Genomic DNA, 22,621 nt, shown 5'->3' with positions numbered 1-22,621 from the left:
TTGTCCAAAGAAGCGACACTATCTCGAAGACAATTCTTTTTTTTAAACTTTCTTCCTTTCACTACTGAAAAAATGCCAATAAAGAAACCCAATGAAACGCGTTAATTTCACAATCGAAAAAAGAAACTTTACCACTTTGAAATGGAAAAAGAACGCATAAACAAATTTATAGGCAGACGAAATGCAAAACGTATAATTTAAACTGGAATTTGCTTTACTCAGCGAACAAATACTTCCATAACAATACTGACTAATAAACAGATTTAGGAAATGAAACTAAAAGAATTTGGCATTCTCAGACTATAAAAATATTACCATTTGTTATTTCGGCTACTGGCATTATACCTAGCTCTCTCATTTAAAATGTAGGCGTATTAGATCTTTCAAAAAAATTATACATAAAAATGCAAAAATCAGTCATTTTAAATACATGTAGAATAACGAAAGATTTTTAAAATATTTATATTGAGGGATCAGTAGGATTTATAGGTCCAATTAGAAGTTCTACCGAGCCGAACCCTCTGATATGAAAATATCTGGAGTGGGTGAATTATTTTCCCATTTTTTGATCTCTGGTGATTTTTCGTGTTGTTTTTGTGTTATTTTGTATTTATTATGCTTATATTATAATGAACTTGCATAATGTGGATATGAAGTCAAAATGATTGCTAAAAAAATTGTAATTTTGTCAACATTGCTAAAGTTGTAATTTTCTACGTAGACAAAATGCAATAAATTAATATTATCTTGTCTTGCTAATCGGGATTTGTGGCATACCAACTTCACTGATAAGATTATTCTTTAATATCATAAGAAGTGCCCTTTGGTAAATAATAAATCATTCGCACGCGCAGTTTGAATTTTGAACTTGGGATTATGCTAAAGCTGTCCGCCTATCTCGCCATTCCACAACACTTCAATGCCCCCGAAATAGCTATCAAAGAATTGGCCTGACATTCATCGAAGTTCCGCTTCTTGGAATAGATCCACCAAAAAGCTATATACAACTTTACTCTTTGTAATTCCACTATGTTCACAGCAGTCAGTAAGTACAATATTCTAATTTGAAATAATTGGACAGATTATACTATCTTCAGTGCGTGCTATAATTTACCACTATCGACGCAGATATAAATCAGTTGGGTTATTGATTGATTTTTTTCACTGACAGAGTTACAGAGATAATATTGTATTATTCATAAAGGGAATCAATCATCCAATTTGGTAATATGTATAGATTAAATCGGAATATTTATAGATAAAGCGTGCATACATATTTTATCAGACTGGTATTTACTTCAATTTAATATAATACGGCACTTAACTTATACGGCATATCAGACTGCCATTTTATACATCGAAATTGGAGTTTGATGTACAGAATGGCAGTCATTCTATACATCGAATTTGGAGGTTGATGTACAGAATGGTAGTCATTCTATACATCGAAATTGGAGTTTGATGTACAGAATGGTAGTCATTCTATACATCGAAATTGGAGTTTGATGTACAGAATGGCAGTCATTCTGTACATCGAAATTGGAGTTTGATGTACAGAATAGTAGTCATTCTATACATCGAAATTGGAGTTTGATGTACAGAATGGCAGTCATTCTGTACATCGAAATTGGAGTTTGATGTACAGAATAGTAGTCATTCTATACATCGAAATTGGAGTTTGATGTACAGAATGGCAGTCATTCTGCACATAGAAATTGGAGTTAATTTATGAATAAATAAAATCGTTATTAAATATTATTATTTAAAATGCAGGTGAAGGAAAACTGAACAGACTAAGACACAATACGTGTGAAAAGGAAGACTTTTCGCCTATGACGTATGTTCGACTTCTCTCTGGGACTACCATATTACATAGGTACTAATAATATTTAAATAAACTTTGCAAAATAGTTAAAAAGGGTGATCTTTTTTCAATGTAGGTACGTATTATAATATTATTTTTAATGTGTAAGCTTTCCCGGTGTTATGCTTACAAGAGTTGAGGTGTTACAAATAAACAACAATATTATATAAGTAGATTATGAAGACACCGTTTAATGCTAATTTGTAACTCTTACACCTCGTAGGCACAGGTAGAACTTTCGTCGGAATCTATTAGTCAAGATGGTTTTGCTAGTCGCCTCGTTTCATTGTCTGAAGTATGAGTGAGATGTTATTGCGCATTCTGATTTGAGCCGCCGTGATTCGGGAATCATATTGTGCTCTCGAGATCCGTGAGATTATTTATAGCTCCGTTGTAACCAATCCTTCATTCTCAGACACTAAGCGTGTAATAGAAAGAGAGGAATCAGCGGGCCTCTCAGCGGCAGAACCATGCATATTATAGATACCTACCTACGAGTGGCGGTCCGTGACTTTTCAGTGAACTACACTGAAGATTGAAAAACACGACATTAATGATTTTCTTCAAAAATTCAATTCGTTGAACTAAGATTTTCAGGATTCTTTAAGTTTGGTGGACCGAAACATACCCAAACTGAAAAATCTTCATATTTAAAATAGAATATTTGAAAAAATGTTTTCAGCCACAATATCATTTTTTGTCGCCAATTTTTTCAATCTTACCACTCTCGATAACTGAAAAGTCAGAGACCGCCACTGTAATCTACAAACTAATCTTATCACTATAGATCAATGATACTCAACCTTTTTCTTCTGCGGGCCACATTCACATGTTTGTAAAGCTACGCGGGCCGCAACACTATACTGGTCAGTGTTGCCAACGGATCTTGGCCTAATGTTGCCGTTTTTCAAACATTAAGTAGCCTAATGTAGCCGAATTTCAGTTATTATTAGAAATCCATGGGGGGGGGGGGGTTGTTAGAGAATTTCTGTAAAACTTAATACCCCAGAAAAAAAAATTCAAAATGAGTGCTCCCCACAAAATATTTTGAGAAATTCCGCACAGCCAAAACATCATATGTGATTCCCCACAACAATTTTGCGAAATCCATTGGGGGGGGGGGGGTAGCTACAGAATTCCATTTCGAAAAATTCCTCACATTTTTCCGGTTTCCAACGTCAAAATGGAATGTCATAAATTGGTCAAAATTAACCGACAACTTCAGACGGCATTAGTGTATTTTTGTTTGAAAGGTAAGTTCAAGAGGTTTTTGTTATGTTTTGTTTTTTTTTTAATTATTATTTGTGATTTGGCTGATGTAACTAACTTATCTCTGGAGTAGCCTAATAGGCGACCAGTCGCCTTTTAGATTTTTTCGTCGCCGAATCTCGTTCTGAGTAGCCTAAATGGCGATAAATTGCCTTCGTTGGCAACACTGATTTTTGGCTACTGTGACGCATTTAACTTTGGAGAAAAATTTGTGTGTTGCCACGAGAAAAATTGTTTGCGCGCATATTTGTCTGTCAAATCTTTGTTTTTTGGAGATAGATCTAGCGTGTGCAGTAGCAACACTCTTATACCAGATATGATGTTGACACGACAACGACTATCCTCTTCGGGTTTTGAATGTCTGTACGTCAAAGTCGCAATTAATCTCAAATTAATTCCTGATATAGAATGCCAGATTTTGTAAGCCATGTTCCTGATATATTTAATGTATTGAGGGCCGTACAAAATAGCTTGGCGGGCCGCATGCGGCCCGCGGGCCGCAGGTTGAGTATGACTGCTATAGATTGACCATATTCACATCCTCGGTAAGTTCATTGGAAGGCTCCGAATTCCTAGGCTGGTTAATATTTAACATCAATGGAGATTAATCAATGAAAAGGAATTTTACATTTAACCACATTGTTAAAAACAGTATATTCCCATGGTGCCAATATTCACAGAAAACATTATAGATTGACGTAAATTATACACGTTTTCTTGTGTATATCTTGACAATTAATTAATAATAAAACATTCATAATATTTTCTAAACCTTCGGTTTCATAAAAGTGCACATTTTAATTATTTGTACTTAACTTCAAGATTTCAAGAGAAAAATAAAACTTATTACTATTTATTTATTACAAGAGTGACTTAAATGGTCTTCATAATAAGTGGTACTAAATAAAATGTCTCAAAACCGTCACAAGTTCACGGCTACGTCGACGGCCTCCTAATCACCAATCATTTATTATTATATATTTATACTTCTTATGTAACACTTCAGTCAGAATTCTAAGAGAAAGTTGAAAATGTAATATATTACATTACATACTCTACAAATATTGTGAAGGGCGCCTATTATTAAAGCCAATGAGAAAGCGTGACATGTCGGTGACAAGTCAACCGACAAACGGCCTTATAAAATTACATAAATTGAAAGCGACGTCTGACCGTTGACACAGCAGTCAAATACAAATCAATTGACCGTTCCGGAGATTTCATTGTAATCTCTCGACTCGGAATAATTATTTTGATAAGGGGTTCACGCATGTTGAACTTACATGTCTAGTCTGCCATAACCCTTTACATTATTGCACGTAGAGTAAACGGTAACACTAACTATGTAATTATTGTAATTGACAACTTCATTTACTGTTAATAAATATTATTACTTTCACAGAATAAGATATTTTAGCATTCCATTAGAGTTGATAAACCGCAGAAAACGCACGGTACCGTAAAGTGTAGTGAATCTGATCGATTTTCTTTATTTTTTATAAAAAACATTTGTCGAAAAATGTATTATTGCACATATTTAAGCCATCGAACTACACTAAAAAATGTATAAATATTTGGGGAGTTAAAAATCATGTTTATTAAAGTAAGTCACCTTTCGAAGTGTTCGTCAATGTTTTATAAGATATGATTTGAGATTTTCATGGCCAAAAATATTATGTTTTATGTTTGGGGTATTATGTTTCGCTACCTCCTTAGTAAACCAACGTTTCGGACAGCATTACAGTGTCCATCATCAGGGCAGTTGTGTAATTACACATGTCCGAAAGGTTGGTTAAAGAAGGAGGTAGCGCAACACGGCGTAATACCTCAAAAATAAATCAGTATAACATGTTTTATAAGCTTACTACAATGATACGCCAATACTCAAAATATTTTAAAAAATTGAAGTTCAAATATTCAAGTATATAAAACAGTTATATAATTGTTTATTGTTTATTGTTGTTGTTATACGCCCATAGGGGCTTTTACATAGATTATAAATAAGTTTTACATAAGTTATCGAGTTAGAATTTATACTAAGAGTTATAAAAGTGAAGAATTTTAAAAAAATATACAAGTAGTTTTTGAAGAATATGGCGTAAAGAAACATTTTAAACAACATAATATTTAACAATAACAAAGAACAAAATATAATATAAAACATTACAATAACATATCTAATCGTTAAATCTATTACAATAATTTGTATGATTCCACAAAGTGTTGGTTTAATTTGAATTTAAGATTATAAAGGGAATCATAATGTATCAATGCACTGATATACTTTACAGTATAAATGACATTAAACTAATATAATCTTTGAGGAGTTAAAGAAATGTATTTACATTTCTCTATGTTGGAAAATATTAAAAAATAACACCATCACAATTCAACCTACGACGATATTTTTGAATTTAACTAGAAATCAACTAATTAGACACTCATTTTTGAGCGTCACTGTATCCCCGATGTCTGAAACAAACACATTAAAAAATAAGCGAGTATTTTCTGAATGGTAACGATAATTATGCAGTTATCGTCGATCGTCGTACAAAGTCGGCACCCGATTCAAAAGTCGTATTACCGTAGTAATAAGTAATAATGATTTATACAGGGTAACTAGCACGTAGACGAAGGATTTTTACCAGCGATTCCTGAGCATATTTGGAGTAAAATACATGCATGTCATTTTGCTGACAGAAGATTTTTTTTTCTGAATTGAAAACAAAGAATATGTTTGTATCACACGTCCCCACTGATCACACCATTACGCGTTGCGACGGGATCACGTAATGCACGTTCTCTGTCCTCCCGTGCTTCTGGAACGTGACGGAGAGCGTATCACGTGACCCAAGGCTACACCCATTTACTAATTTTTTTTATTTATTGTTTTTTTTTACTCATCGGACAGCAAAAAGCATTCACATTATTTACTCCAATTATGCTAGAATTGTTGTTTGAAATTCTTCAGATGCGTGCTGTTGCATACGCTGTTGTATACGTTGCCATACTATAATAAATCACAAGAGAGTCTATCTCATCGGTACCACTGACTGAGAATTTGTAATACGAGTAGTCATTTAAATAACTTTACTATAAATACTATAGTTAATGTCATAATTACACGCGGGAAGGTATATTTTTAATTTATTTAATTATCTTATTGACTGATTTAAATATATATAATTTTGTTGTTCTACTGAATGTGTAAGAGTGTCCTGAAAGAAATCTTTATCAATATTGGTTTTTCGTAAGCTTTTAATCCAATCCATTGCTGGAATTCATAGTCATGGCGATAGCGTACGTTCTTTAAAAAAAGAGATAACAATTATTGAAGAATCGACACTGTCGTTGGCATGATAGATTAAATAAATTATTTAATGACTTTGCACAACTTGCTTATTGAAAGATCTACTTCGCAGGTAGTATTTTTGTATTATCCAGCGGGAATTTATTTTGCACCAGTAACCAGTAATACATGTTAATATTTTTTTGAAACAACAAAGAACTAGTGGTGATATAATCAGATACATCAGGATTTCTTGGGTCACGTATGTGTACGAATAAAAGACGAGTTGTTAGCTGTCATAGATTTGAACAATTCTTCAAATTTCAGAGTTAAAATACAAGTTCTGTTATTATTTCATCATGAGCCGGTTGTTTCACAGTACTTGGATAATAACACAACTTGAATGGGACTTTCACAGAACTTTAATTGTAATTTTTAAATTTGATGAATTGTCCAAATTCTGTGAAACAAAACGATCCAAGACTGCACTGATAACGACTGTAGATAGCTGATAGTTTTTTCAACGTCATCAAGAGTGGTATATAATATAATGTTTCAATGATAAATTAAATCTTTAGCGTAGGTATAATACAAAGGGTATAATAGTATAATACCAACTCTAGGGGACGCCCACGCCGAGAGTACCTGGAGGACCTGCTGGTGGACGTGCGCTGCTCATCATATGCAGAAGTCAAAAGAGCCGCACAAGACAGGGAAGAATGGAAAAGGAGATTAGATGAAATTGCTGCAAACCAATCCCAGGATTGAAACCAGAGAGAGAGAATACAAAGGAAGATAAGTGACAAAATAAATGGGGACAGAGGGCGAACCTCATGTATCGAATCTTATGGTTTGGAGCGAGCCCACCTACATGGTTTTGGGTGCAGGGCAAAGGGATCCAATTTTACCCAACGCATACGAGAGGAAAACGAAGAAGCAGTAAAACTAATATAATATTTCTAAATACAAAAGATGAGATACAAAAGATGAGTTACATTATATTTGTTACGTTATACAAAGTAACGCAGAAGATCTGACAGAAATCCTAGTATACACCTATATCTTTTGAAATGATATTTTTGTTAAGGAATTTGGCATTAGAATTACGTATTTTATTTTAACAATACTTCAGCTCGATTTATTTTTATAGCGAAATAATGCAGGCGTATAGCAGAACAAAACATCTGTTTTATAAATACACACACAATTCTGTAATAATACGTGGTACTATCATTGACATTCAAATCAATAGACTTGCCCAAACATGAAATCTGTTATCATTAGTTCGAGGAAAACCACGTGACAATATGTTTGGCACCAGAAGGGTTCGAGAATACTTGAATGAATAAACTATGATATCAGACGTACATTGACCACCGAAGAGCGCACATTGAAATAATGTGCAGAAAAGTAAAGTTCGTCAAAGTAAGGCAAAGGCTTGCTGCGCTATCCATCGTGAGACTTTTCTGTGCAGGATCCGAATGTTCGTTCTTAAGGGTATTCTCAATATATATTAGGTATTTGCACCAATCTTATTTTTAGTGTTATTTTTCAGTACTAAAATAAATATAATAATAACGGTTGTTATCGAGTAGGGCATGCAAATATATTGTATGAGAATTATCGCTTCCGTTTCACCTTAAATGTATCGCCTGGCAGAGCGACGCTAAAATTGAGCGAGGTGGGTAAATTATAACACATTTATAAAAGTGTCTAACTAAAAACTTTAATAAAGGACTAGTAATTCGTAAGCAGAATTTATTTGAACGAGAACCGAATTGTGATATTACAATGCGAGTTGCCTGTATACTATTCATATACTGACAAATCACCGAAAGTGGTGCGGTCATTTCGCTTCTCGCGCTCTGCACAAGTTGGTTTGTTCCCCTGTCTCAGATTTGCTCGTCTATTAATTAGAATGTCTATGGGTACAATGTACATATTATAATGATGTGCGACGTATCGTAAGAATATATAATATGTATATGTGTATAATAAGTGCTTGTTTTTCTGTTTTTGTTTTTGTTTTTCTGTAGATGAACACCTTAATGTTCTGTTCGCTATACGCCCTAGAAGCCTACGTGCCAAGGACGATAAATGTAGAACCTACCTAGCAGATTCCAAGCGTTCAACAAAGCCAAGTTTATTACGGCGATATTTGAATGCCTAAGTAAACTACTGAGGCATTCAATAAGTATTTATGTTTTAGTTGGTGTTAAGATCAAGTAGGTTTAGACAAGTGAGTTATCGCTTTTTTTAAAGGAAAAAATATATTTTTAAAAAAAGCTACGACTTCCCACGTGCTGTTTATCATTTTTTATCTTTATTCTCTTACCTACAGTTTACATAGTAAGTACCAGTTATACAAGAAATGTTAATCAGTGTCTGTATTGTTTATTGTTTCTTTACATTGTATCTTTTTACGTTAGAGCTAGTAAAAATATTTTAACAAAAAGCTTGGATTTAAAGAATAATGGGTATATGTTGTGGTAAAACAATCATGGAGTATAGTTTAGTTCTTCTCTATTTATTATCTTTTTTAGTTCTTTTAAGTTATTTTTATTATTATTTCATGTGTGATTCATACTTGCATACTTATGTTTCTATAAAATAGTATTTTTTAGTTCTTTTAAGTTATTTTTTATTATTATCTCATGTATAACTACCACAATACGGGCCTTAGCCTAGTATGGTAGTTAAAAAAATGTCAAAAAATGTAACATGTAAACATTTATTAAATAATAATAAAAAAATGTATAGCCTGTGAGATCTTTTGAAAATGAGAAAACATGAGTTGTGAAAACGTGAAACGGTTGCGCACTGATGCAAAAATTAGTCTACAAGTTCAAAGTGATAATAACATATTCGGACTTCGCACCCTTCTCTTTAATTATAAAAATGCAAGACCTCGCTATAAAAACCTCTTTTCATTACAATAAATACACTTAGAATTTCCCTTCCCGTAGACAAGTTTACTTTGGTATGTCGTACTCAAATCAGAAAAAATACGAAACTTGCTGGGATTTTTCTAACATTTAAAACTCATCACGGTAAGCCAAGACACCACCAACAAAAATGGCCTACACGAGATTCTAAAAACTATATTGTTTACTTGTACTAATAATATTTTTTAATCATAATTAATCCTCGGTTCGCACAGTTGCTAGTTCGCGCATGGGAACGCGCGCTAAAATAGCATGGCCTTGAGTAAGCGAAATATTATTATTCTTAAAAATTGTTCGGGACGCATTGCGCTTAGATTAGGACGCTAGAAACATCCGATTATATAACCGTAACCAACCAGCAAAACTATAAAATTATTTTGTAATAAATCTTTGCTTAATATTTTTTTTATTTATTATATTTACAATGGTAGGACAAAATTATTTGTTGAAAAATTCACAATAATTGTCCAAGTAGCCTCTAAAATCATGTAAAAAAAATCATATGTTTCCGTACTAGACATTATGAAAGACGTATAACATATCCTCTACAAGTATATGTTCTTATATGTTGTTCGTTATCCGTCAGACAAACAGCACATGGAGATTGTGGTACTGATTGTCCATTGCGAACTTTGTTAACCACGCCCGATGATAACCCCCGCATAATTCAAGCGTGTTAAATTAATTATTACTATTTGCTTTGACCATTTTTAAGTCTGTTTTTGACAGTGAATCATCGATAAACACTTGTTTACTTTACATTTTCTGACTTTGTTGCTTTGAGTTGGGTTAAAAAAAATATTCACATCATCATCTTCATCATCATTAAAATCAATATTACCTATGCTACATTATTTTCGCATAAAACCAAGGCTTCTTAAAAAATAATAATACTTACTTCAAAAATTAAAGACTTAATTAAGGGGAAGGGTTGCGCGGCCCTTTCATACAAAACATAAATTTGGATTTGAGGTTAAAATACTTGAAAACATTATTTTAATCAAAAGTTTAAGCAAATATCTAGAAGGATATGTGCTACTTTTAATGTTATTTTGTGTTTTAAATGATACAATGCAGACTATTAAAGAAAACATAAAGTATCTATTTTATAATTTGATACACAAATAAACAAAATACCACATATCATATTTAAGAACAAATTGAAAATTTTTCTGTGAAAAGCGCCACGCAGCGGTTCCTCTTAGATATAATGTCTGTATCATATATTATAATTCTACGTATACATTTGCGAGCCGAGTATCGAATAATGGGAAAGGAACGAAGCAACCGGAAGCGGCGTTTCGTGCCATTTTCTGTTGCTTCCTTTCTTTCCCTCGCGTTTCGGCTCCCAGATGAATTCGCGCCATTATATAACAAATTCAAAGATATTTTGATAAGTAAGGCCCAGGTGTTAAAAATATCTTTGTCCCCAATAGAAAAAAAATTAAATAAGTAATATCAATTTTATTTTATTTATGATATTTTCGAACAAACAAACAAAGATAGATTTATACTATTACGTACATTCATATTATATTTCTTAGATAATGGTACTAACAAATGTTTTTTGTTTAACTTTATTGGTAGTTTTAATACCTAGAGCTGTATTGGAAACGGCAGGAGGTACTTAGTATGGCTGTTAATGCTATCAAGGTCAGTTTGCAATCAACAAGAAGGTACCTCTTACAAGGGAAAATGTTAAAAACTCAATTATCTCCAACTTATGCTTACACAATGCAGCACACTGAAAAAGGCAGCACGGGGTATATAATTATCAATTTAGTGAACAACAAAAGATTTTATATCTAAATTATCATTTTTTTTTAAATAATGAAATCGTTTATAAATCTGACAGAAATATCAGACGCAATAAATATTTAATTATTGAATCAATTCGATTGCCTTTTCTGACAAAGTCGTTAGAATGTGTAAGTTATTTAACTAATCAAAAAAAACAACCCACACAATATGTATTAGTGTTTTGTTTGGACTGCTTGATTAATTCCCGAAAACAAAAGCGAAATTCAAAGAGATGTACAGGGTTTTAAAATAAGAGGTGTTATTTTGATATTCAATCGTAAAAGATCAATGGTTTCGTTGCTTGTGTGGCACGTAGCATCCAGATCATGCAATTCCGGCCATAAAAAATCATTAATCATCTCTCCATAGCGCAATCCATTCACCGTAACTGTTGCTCCAGCCTCATTTTCGACAAAGTAACAACGAATGACTCCGCCGGACCATAAACCGCACCAAACAGTCACACGTTGAGGATAGAGAGGCTTTTCAACAATAACTCTTGGGTTGTCCGAGCCCCAGATGCGACAATTTTGCTTGTTGACGAAGCCACCGAGGTGGAAATGGGCCTCATCACTCAAGATGATTTGCATTTGATTCACTCAAGTGAATTTTAATAATTTCAATGCGTTTTTGAAGCGTGTATCGTTCCATTTTTATTAATGGCATAGTTTCTACTTGTCAAATGTCAAAAAATGACAGCTTCAAAAGTAACATCTACCGAAATAGCGGGCTATTCAAAATAACACCTCTTATTGGGAAACCCTGTATTTTAAAATGTGGTATTCCCACTGCGTTAGCATTAATTAGTTACTTTTGTTATTATAGACAGGGCCTTTATCTAAACGAATATCACATCGATATTTTTCAAATAGAACTTACTAATAACTGATATTATTAATAACAATAACTATTAGAGAAGGTACATAACGTATTATATCATTATCAATTCGTGGTTTAATACATTACGAAGCCATTACATTTTTATGAAGTCATATGACCAGATCACTTTTCCAAAGGACGTACACCGTCACCATCATTACGATTGTTGATAAGAATGATAAGTTAGTTATCGCTCCGTAATATCATTTTGAAATACGACTTACTACGGCAATAAATAATTACAACCCAGAGCTGCCATCACACGTAATAGTATTTTAATTAGTAGTTCGGTGAACAGTAGACCTCGCGTCCAAAAAAACGTTTCCAATTTTATCTCATATAATAAATCAAAACCTTCATTTCCTCTGAAATCATAATTAGGTACATAAATACCTACCTTCTTAACCATTAAAAATTATAAATTATAAATTATATTATATTTTATGTAACATAGTTTTATTTCAAATAAGGAATTATAGATTTTGTCCAAGGAAATGTCACATTCAAATCTATTTTCAATCTATATTCTTGCAGACGGAGAAATCTCTTCAAATTATTGGAAATGCCGGTTAAAACGGGATTGCAGGCCTTACAAATGAATTAACAGATTTCTTGCTATCAAGATGTCGAACACGTGTTCATGAAAATACGAATATTTAGCATAACGACGAAAATTCTTTGTATCGTCATGGTATATTATCAAGGCAAATCGATAAAACATTCTTAAATTGATGTTTTAATTAAGGCCCATTAATCGTGAGGGCAAAAATCGGGTTCTCTCCGGGTAGGAACCATAATATTGAAAAGAATTAACATGAAAGTTTAAATAAACACGAATTTAACGTTTGAAAAATAATCTTTACTGAACTATGGTGAAAGTCACCACAATAAAGTGAATGCAGCAGATTTGCGGAAATGGAACGCACAAACAAATTTACATACAGACAAAATGTAAAACGGTCGAGTTAAAACAGTGCTACGTTCTGTCAATGAGCCATGAAAATACATATTCATAGTAGTTACTATCTAAACTAACGAACGACATACATTCATATTTCATACGCAGACATAGTTCGAGTGCTTAGATAACAAAGCCACTAAACTTATTTTTTGATAATATCAGCATATCGTAAATCGTTAAAAAAATAATATCAGCATATCGAAAATCTATATAATTAAAAATGTAAAGGTTCTTTTGTTCAAAATCATAAATCTCCCAAAGTTCTTTACCGATTGCTTCGACACAATGTTTCATTCGAATACGCGGGTGTTTTTATATACCTATAGACGTCACATGAAAACACGTGTTTTTTAAAACAGTGCTACTTGTTGGACAAACGTGCTTTTAACAGTGCTACTTGTTGGACAAACGTGCTTTTTTTAAACATAATCCGTTAGACGTAAAAGCACGCGCGCTATTATTTCACTATCAGCACAGACAAACTGGGGTACAGCGAGTCGTTAATAAACGTTAATCTTATTGTTGTAGAAATAATATTAGATCTTGATTTAGGTAAGTAAAATAAATGTGTAAAATTTTGAATTTTTTGTATACGGACCAAAAACTTTTTTATAATAAAAAACCACAGTTTGAGCAAAAAAATCATAGCATTTCCTGTTAGCTGCCTATAATAAAATACGTATTAAGTATTTTTTTGAGAAATTCGCGATCACATACTTAGAGTGAGTTCATAATTCCAGCAAACACGAAATTTATATCGGTAAAAATGTTTTCGCCAACGAGAACACCGAACTCGTGTTATGTCAAATATCTAAATAGTATAAGATAAAGTCGCCATCCGCTTCTGTCTGTTTGTGCGCTTAGTTCTTCTAAACTACGCAAAGGATTTTGATAGGGTTTTCTCTATCATTTAGAGAATTTCTTAAGAAATCTGTTTTTTTGTACTGAAGAAACAAAAAAACTTTAGATTCGTGAACTTTGTCGTTATGAAACATCCACACTTTGTCTGGAATTTCTAAACAACTTTGAAATTATCAATTTGACCGATAAAAAAGACAAAACGTCAAAATAATTTGCTGTTAAATAATACTGAGACACTGCCGAACTAGTATATACTAGTAATTTATCAGTTTAGTACTGACTGAAACTGAAAAATACCGATATTAAATAATTAAATAAAATTAACTGGCGGCCAGCCCGGGCGTTTGTTCGATTTTTAAATAAAACTCCAGTTTTATTTCGAGATTGATGAAATTTTGCACACACGACCTTCAAAACAGGAGGATGGTCACTGTCGATTTCGAAAGGGTTCGTGAGAGTTCAAAAAATAGTTTAACATCCCTTAGCAGAATTTTGATACTTGAAATTTTACATTCTTGACGTTAATAACAAGACAGTTTCCTATTGTTTTAAAGGTCAAGTGTACAAAATTTCATCAGTTACTAAATAAAATTATAGATTTTAATAAAAATAAAATCCACGCCGCCCACATACACTGAAGACACTATTCTTTCTATATTTATACAATACCGTGATACATTTTGTTGATGTAAATATATTATGGAAGCGCTATAATATATATATTTTTTACGACTTTATAAAAAATATTAAACATCGACTATATTCTACTTTCTATACGTATAAAATGCATGTTTTATATACTTAAACCTTATTTGGGACTATATTCCTTTGCAATAGTTTCACCGGTTGGCGTTTCAGGAGTTGTAACCTTTTGCATTAATACCGATAATTTATGGATGATACCGGATGCCCTCGTTTTTACAGAATAGAACTGAGGCCACAACATGAGGTCATTATAGGCGGATTATCGCATTCAAATAAACGACAAACAATTATGGTGTTTCAATCAACATTTGGAAATAATGTATATATCGCACACAATTGAATATATCGAAAAATACTTTTGTTCGTGTAAAGTATGTAACAAAAATACTAAATAATAAAAAAATAAAAATGAACCATTTAAAAATATTAGTATCTTGCGCAAGACAAAGAGACATTTTCAAGAGTGATCGCCAACGTCGGGGGGACCTGATACGGCACATAAAACAGAAGAAGAAGTATCTTAACCGTGAATTACACAAATAATTTCGGTTGTGTGTACCTAACATTCAAAAAGACAGAAGTTTATTATTTTTAGTACATAGGTAATGATTTTTTACCGCCGTTCTTACAGATGCTGTTGGTGTAATAATCAGCATAGATGCATTCCAAACAGTTGATTGGGGTTCAATTCTCGGCAGTGACGTATATCTACACACATTAATTTTAAAGGTTTTTTAAAAATATCTACTTAAAATACGAGATTATGTCCTGCGATTCTTTACGGGTGTGGGCTAGTTACTAATAAAATATAATAAACATAACACAAAAACGTAAATGGGTATATATATTCCTTTACGTGCAACTGTTGAGAAAATTAAGTAAAGGACACAATTAGATGTGTTGGACTTGGACATGTAGAGTTGATGAACGGAGAAAGGAGTGTCAGGAACATATATGCGCATGCGGGTTAATGATGCAGTTGTGGACGCCGCAGGAAGAGATGTGAATCAAATAATGCTATAAGTCGAGCAAAGGAAAAAGTCAGTAGAGCAATATGAAACGATGTATAAATGTGGATGAAGCAAGGAGTGTGTGCAAAGGCTGAGTTTTATGAAATTCATTCAAATGGTTAGTTGGTTACATTGTGTTGAACAAAAATTATGATTTTTTAAATTTGCATATTAACGCTGTACCTACTTATTGTAGCCTCTAATTAGTGAAGTATAAGATAATGTAGACAGGTATATATATATAATATTATATAGGTACGTCCCTGCTTGCAATTTACATCAATACAAACACAACGCGTACTTACTTACATAGGTACTTGTATAATGGTAATCTCGCGGCAAACAAGTGACGGTATCCATGAGATAAGTCCGCACTTTTGCCAGGTGTATATTTGCGTCTGTACAATCTGCTTTGATTGAGATGAGTATTTGCATTATATAGCTGACTTTATAATATATAAACTCCCCTAAATAATATTTTACTCCCCTAACTAATGTTTTTTTTAATTATAACTTTATGTGTGCAATGTTCAATTAAACATTTAAAATAGCGCATAAAATCAAATTACTGTTACACTCAACTAGGTTAGGTTAGGGTAGTTTGTGTTAGCGCCAAATACCTATTATGTGCAGAAATTGAAATCTCGTGAGCAGTCGTTATTACATTGGGATAAGTTTGTAGTTAATTTCCAAAAGCATCCCGTCAACAACGCATTAAATATCAAATTCAAAAATACGAGTAGGACTGCGTGTTTCAGAACACGCACAGAAAATAAAAATAATATGCTTTTTATTCGTTTGATTTATTAACCTAATTTTAACTTTTTAATAACGTTAAAATACTGCTAATTTTACCTTCAAATTGTCAGTCTAAAATGCATAATTTATTAGGCGGGAAGGGAACATTTTATTTTTTTTTTGTATTAGGCAATTCACCCTAAAAAGAGTGCTATGTGAAGGAAGGGAACATTAAAAACGATAATTTGCAGGGAATTCTGAATTCGGGCATTGCGAACCAGGCCTAGCTGAACGGCCAGAAACGGCGGATCGATACAACCCCATTTTCACGAGACTCGTCGCTATTTCCCGGCAAACAAACTTAGACCACTCAGCAGGAAACTCTTGTTAAGTCTTCTTAGTTGTTTCTCGTATGAAGCAAATGGGACTACATTTTGTGTCGGTGCCAAGCAACCCCCTGATTTCTGCCGCTTACGGCAGGTTTGAGTAGGTACTTATATTCTTCGGCGCCGGGTATCAATATGGGTTAAGCAGACAAAGGGTCGCCTGCAAATTATTGTACGAAGCCAGAAGCATCACTATGAAGCCCGATCGCAGATTGGTAATTTTATTATTGAGATGCAGACGACATGAAACCAATTAGATAGAATGGAACGAGTTACCGAGTGATGAAACTGATATGTAATTAGAATGATTGATTAAATACATGTCACTTTTGTGCTGAGTACAAAGTCTTGGTGATGTAATTATTAAGTTGGTTATCAGATTAATAGGCTGTACCTACCTAACTTAACTGTGGGATTTTTAATCATCGGTTCTTTACAGGTTAAGAACGATGACGATTATTAATGATAAGAGCCCTTGATTTTTTTTTATTTCACGATACAACATACCTATATTACATAACAATTAGTCAAGTATTAAAAATTGATTCAAAATCGATGTAAATATTTCATTATTGTACACCACCGGAGCAGATCACAAATAGGATTTTATTGTAAAAACGAGAAATCACTAATCGCAAGTAATAGTGGTAAGTACCATATGAACTCATTTATTTATTTGAATAATATACCCAATCATGTGCAAAATCAACCGCCCTCAATCCAAGAGCTACTTTACAATATTAAACCTATTTCATTTTTCCCTCGGATGCCTGACAAATGTTCTTACAAACATATTGCCTGTTTTAATAGTGCTACGGTAGCAGATATAATCGTAATATCACGTGAGCAAATAAAACTAAAAAAACATTGAGCGCGTACAATTAAAATTACAAATCTGGTCAAATTACTGGTATTATTGTTAAAAACGGGACTGTAGACCTTTAACGAGTGCAATGACAGATTTCCTAACAAACTGTCCCTAAAACACGCTAGGATGTCGGAACACGTGTTCATAAAATATTGTCGTATTTCGTCATTTTATTTATCAGTTGCATGAACACGTGTTCCGATATATTCTGAATGGACTAGTATTTTATTGAGAAATAACACTTGTAAACAGTATTTTAATAAATCAGCCATACTAATTTTTATCCGTGTACCATTAGCGCAAGATAATAAATAATAACGTAATTTAAATCGTTACAAAATTAATGGCGAAGAAATTATTTATGTCGCCGAATGAGCTTGGTATTTTTCCAGTGCCGCGAGTATAAGTGTAAATGTCATCATTTATTTTAAAATGAAGCAAACACTAAGTAGTGTGACGTTATAATTAAAATAAAATAATTAGTTAATTTTAAGTACTGATATTCTAAGTATCTAAGTTATTGTTATCTCGTAATAATTAATGCACCAACGTACCGACTAGCAGTGTTATTATTTGTTGTAGGCATCGCAGTGTAATCAATTAAATCCACAGATCAAAATTAAAATTAAAACATTTTCGTTTCGCAGAACTGATACGGATCGAGTGCAGACAGCTGTAAATCCAAAAAACAAGGAAAAATAGTGTAATTACATGAGAAAACCTAATTCTCCTGTCAAGTAAATGCATGAATCGAAATTTCTATCTCTCGAATTACTATTTTAATTTTATTTCGCGAAAAATCACCGGGCGCTGTAATTAATTCTTGTGGACTTGAATGGACCTCTAAGCATTGTTGATTTGAAAATTGTATATTTTGGAAAAAACGTTTTATATTTATTTGTTATTTTGTTAGGTTCAGCAAATAGTAATGAATAAAAAGTCTTGAGGACCGTGACCGCTATTGGAGCGTAAAACCTCATTATTTTTTTTCTCGCAATACCAACGAAAAATAATATACATCTATTTTTATTAGTTAAATAAACGACGGGGAAATTGTGAATGCTGGAAAATCCTTTATTATTTACATATTATTTTAATAAAATTTTAATTGGTATAACAGGTAAGACTGTGGCCCAAGGCTAGAGGACCGTGACGCACCCGAGTCCAAAAACCGGATTTTTTTAAATTTGCTTAAACCCACGAAAATATGATATGTCCTTAAATAGAAGAGAATGACTGAGAATTTGTGCCAACTGGAAAACACATAGCTGATTTATAATATTTAGATTCTGATAATATTCAGTAGGTACCACCAGGGCCGGCCCTGAGCCAAACGAAGAACAAGAAACAAAAACCTGAAGGGCACTGAGTTATGTATCATCGCGGACTGCTTCAACACTGCCTGCCCAGGACCGACCCTGGGTACAACACATAATGACACCAGCCCGAGGCTTTTGGGGACCGTGACCTCCGTTGGAGGAACCGCGGTCGTAATTCTAAAACCGAATTAGTAATCGTTTGAGTAATTTATACACAAAACTGGTTTACGCGTAACAAATAACTACTAAATAATTATGTGTTTACCCAAATAGCACTACTCGTATTTTCAACTCGCCAAGTATTTATTATTAAATAAAAACGTGTTGGTGGCGCGTCATCGACAATACTCATATGTTTTTTCCCGCACAAATAAAATGATTATAATTCGAATTTAAAAAGGGCTATTTAATATGGTTGGAATAATAATAATCGCTTGAGTGATATTTTAATAGTACATGGTCTCCAGAAAGTAGTCGTACCTACAAGAGAGAAATTGGTGAACCTACTGTTTAGGATTCACTTATTTTGAAACGCGTCGAAGCATGTACCCGGTTCCATTTTTTAAACCCTTTGGTTGCCGAAAAAATGACTTTTTCAAAAATCGAAAATTCAAAATCACATAGATTTTTTTATTCACCAGGTTCCGGCTTGTACCCCCTAGTTTCCGGATACCGTGTATGATAATAGTAGGTATTAATAGAACACTATCAGCACGATGCTTTGCAGCGGTTATCAATAATGTGAATCGTGTATGGCGTTAAATTATGGCAACCATACTACTGCGAGACATTACAGGTAATATATTATTTTACAAGACAGAGTAAGTTGTGCAGATTATTGTACTACGAATGCCACAAGTTTGGGTCATAAAACGTTTTTATTTTAATACGTATTAAAAATGTCTAAATACGTCATAAAGATGAACTTTGTAATTGGTTCTACCAAAAAAAGATTACGTATCTATGATAACGTGTGCAGATATGGAGAAAGATTGACAATATATTAATTATTATGTTACCTTTGCAGATAGATGATAAATTTATTGTTCTTTATTTTTTCTAATTATGTTCGCTAGGTACACGGAGATCCCGTGTTGATTAAAAACCCATCGCTTCAAATTAAATGGTACTGGTAAGTATCCCTGTCAAGCAAGAACGATTGTAACATTACATGTATTATTAGGTACTTATATTTAGCATAAGACATGCGGTAAGTCCTGCAGCGGTGTTCGTAATATGTATTACAACTCAAGGGTCGTGTATTGCCACTCAAGTCGACTACCACTTAGTTAGGTTATCCACTTTGCATGAATCATCGACCGATATTATTATTTTTAATAATTGTGTTGTCTTTTTATGCGACCAACTAAAAGATTTCCACTGGGATTGGACTGGTTGAAGGTTTTCCAATATTTGGTGCATGTTTTGTATGATTGAATACTAATAGGCAGAGGAGATTAGGTAGGTACTGGGAATGTTGAAGTAATTGTCTGTTTATTCGGCAGGAATCATTAAATACATATTTGATTTCACAGGTCAATCATGATCTGACGCCAACTAACCTTGTACCAACTTTTGGTATCTTGATATTATGAAACAGTTTTTGGACTGGCCCTGTTTAAATGGCGATTGCGTATAATATGTTGCATGTGCAAATAGTGCATACTGCCTGCAGTGTCTAATGCTCGTTACCAGCGTATTGGGAATTTGGCGACAGGGTATTACGAAAATAAATGCACTCCCGCCAAGGGTTCAACTATGCGAGTGTGTTGGCACTTCAGCACGAAGCGTGCCCAGCGAGCACTTGTGCGATGTCCGGAGCAGAGAACGGCAAATTCACTCGTGTTTTTATTAGAATAGTGCAGCATTCAACATCCCAGGCATAATGGCAGGTTTTATCAAAAGTAAATTGAGCAAGAAGCGAATAATGGAATAATGTGCTTGTACATTTTGCTCAGTCGTGTAATTTGGAATTTATACCAGTATTGTAATACACGGTGTGAATAAAAACCGTGTTAGTACAGTATTGTAGGAATAATATATGCATGTAGACATAGTTAACATATGAAAATTATACAAGATCATAAAGCGTTTTTATTTTTGAATTTATTGATTGCAGAACGTTCAGCTTATGGACATTATTGTTTGCAAGATTTCGACATTCAAAAACCGCGGGTATGATTATTTTTTAGAATATACCTTACTGCCTGTATCTCAGTTTCAGGTTTAGGTAAGGACAATGACGATATTGGCAATCCTTGCAAACCCCACACCCTCCGTACAACAACAGCCTCAAAACATTTTCTAACCACGATCGTTACATAACCAGCAAAATTCACGCTGGGTTTCTCGGACGAACGTTCAGCGTACCCCGCCAAGGCAGAATATACTCGGGAATGAAGGCGGGAGACGGATAGTGACAGAATAAAACTACTTTTATCAATTAAAACGTTCAAATAACTACTGATAAACACGAGGACTTTGGACCAGGTGTATTTCTAACATATAAATTAAGATCTCCAATTCATGCGTGTGAAGCATTATGTAAAATAACGAAGGATTGATGCTCGCAGGTGTATTGTCTCTGCAGTTCACCGTTTCTGGTGTTGAGAGCTGAGACTCCTCGTGACATACATTCATACGATCTACGTTACACCTTCAAAATGTTAATGAAAACCTGCACATATTTGATGCTACCTTCGAGAATAGTTCATGTCAAGAAAATTAATTTTGACTCTAAAACGATTACACAAGAAGCGCCAACATATATTTTTGACATTTAGTTATTTAAAAACGATATTTTTCGCGATGTAATCACAGAAGCTCTAATAGTTTCATAAATAAAAAACGATTCGATTTAGCACATAAAAAGTTTATCGAAAACAAGGCACGATGCAGAATATTTTTACACATGTGTTACATAAAAGATTTATTTTTGAAAATACAAAATAAATAATAAATTTAGTGGGACTTACTTGCGTCTCTGCTAATTTTGACGAAGATATTCTGAAAAGGGCCATTTTTATAACCTTATTTACACAAAAACCGCGAACACCCACTGAGCACAGAATACGAGCTTCAACGACTCGGTTCAGAAACGAATGGTATATTATTTTATGTTCGGATTTCTTGCCACGAAAGTCCAATTTACAAACACTGCGCCCCCTATTGGCAGACATAGGAGGCTCTAAGGAAAACCAGGGGTAACGAACCTAATGGGGTGCGTGCAACATACATGCACTAAAAATAGTCAAATCAATACTTATTTACTACGCCACGAACCCCCACTCCTTCAGGAGAATTCTGTATCCACTCAATTATTGTATCTTTTAGGTATCATTAAAACAAATAAAAAAGCGATTTGGTTAATATTTTCAGTAGCCAGATAAGCCCAGCTAATTAATGAACAAATTAAAGTTAGTGAATAAGGACAAGGAAAATTAAACAAAGGTGAGAGGAATGAGTGGTGTGACACTAGGAATGATTAAAGGATGGAGCGTCTCTTACAGTCACATATAGGCGTTTTACAGTCAATTTTATAATACTTCGCATTGAAAATAATCTTGCTAGATTTGTGTATGAAATTATAACACAATGGGCCAGTATATCAGTTGCTCTTTATGCTCTCTCAGAAAGATATTTTAGTCCGTTCAATTGCTCAATGTTGTAAACCCATAACAAGATAAGCCAGGCTATTGGAGCCCAAAAATATATTGTTAGATTTTTC

The 22,621-nt window shown here is 33.5% G+C and overlaps 1 protein-coding gene across 1 annotated transcript in view; it reads right to left on the bottom strand.

Moving 5' to 3' along the window:
- The window catches only part of LOC149412305 (putative citrate synthase 2, mitochondrial), a 42,884-nt gene extending 20,856 nt beyond the window's left edge, over positions 1 to 22,028 (bottom strand). Inside the window, exon 1 of the mRNA XM_089645986.1 lies at positions 21,870 to 22,028. Within this exon, the coding sequence (XP_089502112.1) occupies positions 21,870 to 21,914 (45 nt within the window). The 5' untranslated portion in view covers positions 21,915 to 22,028. The remainder of the gene's footprint in view (positions 1 to 21,869) is intronic.
- Between the last annotated feature and the right edge of the window lie 593 nt (positions 22,029 to 22,621).

The sequence above is a fragment of the Hesperophylax consimilis genome, chromosome 23 (assembly GCF_061612785.1).
Source record: "Hesperophylax consimilis isolate HC1 chromosome 23, BYU_Hcon_1.0, whole genome shotgun sequence".
In the NCBI taxonomy this organism is placed as follows: domain Eukaryota; kingdom Metazoa; phylum Arthropoda; class Insecta; order Trichoptera; family Limnephilidae; genus Hesperophylax; species Hesperophylax consimilis.
This window is presented reverse-complemented; position numbering and strand designations above follow the sequence as displayed.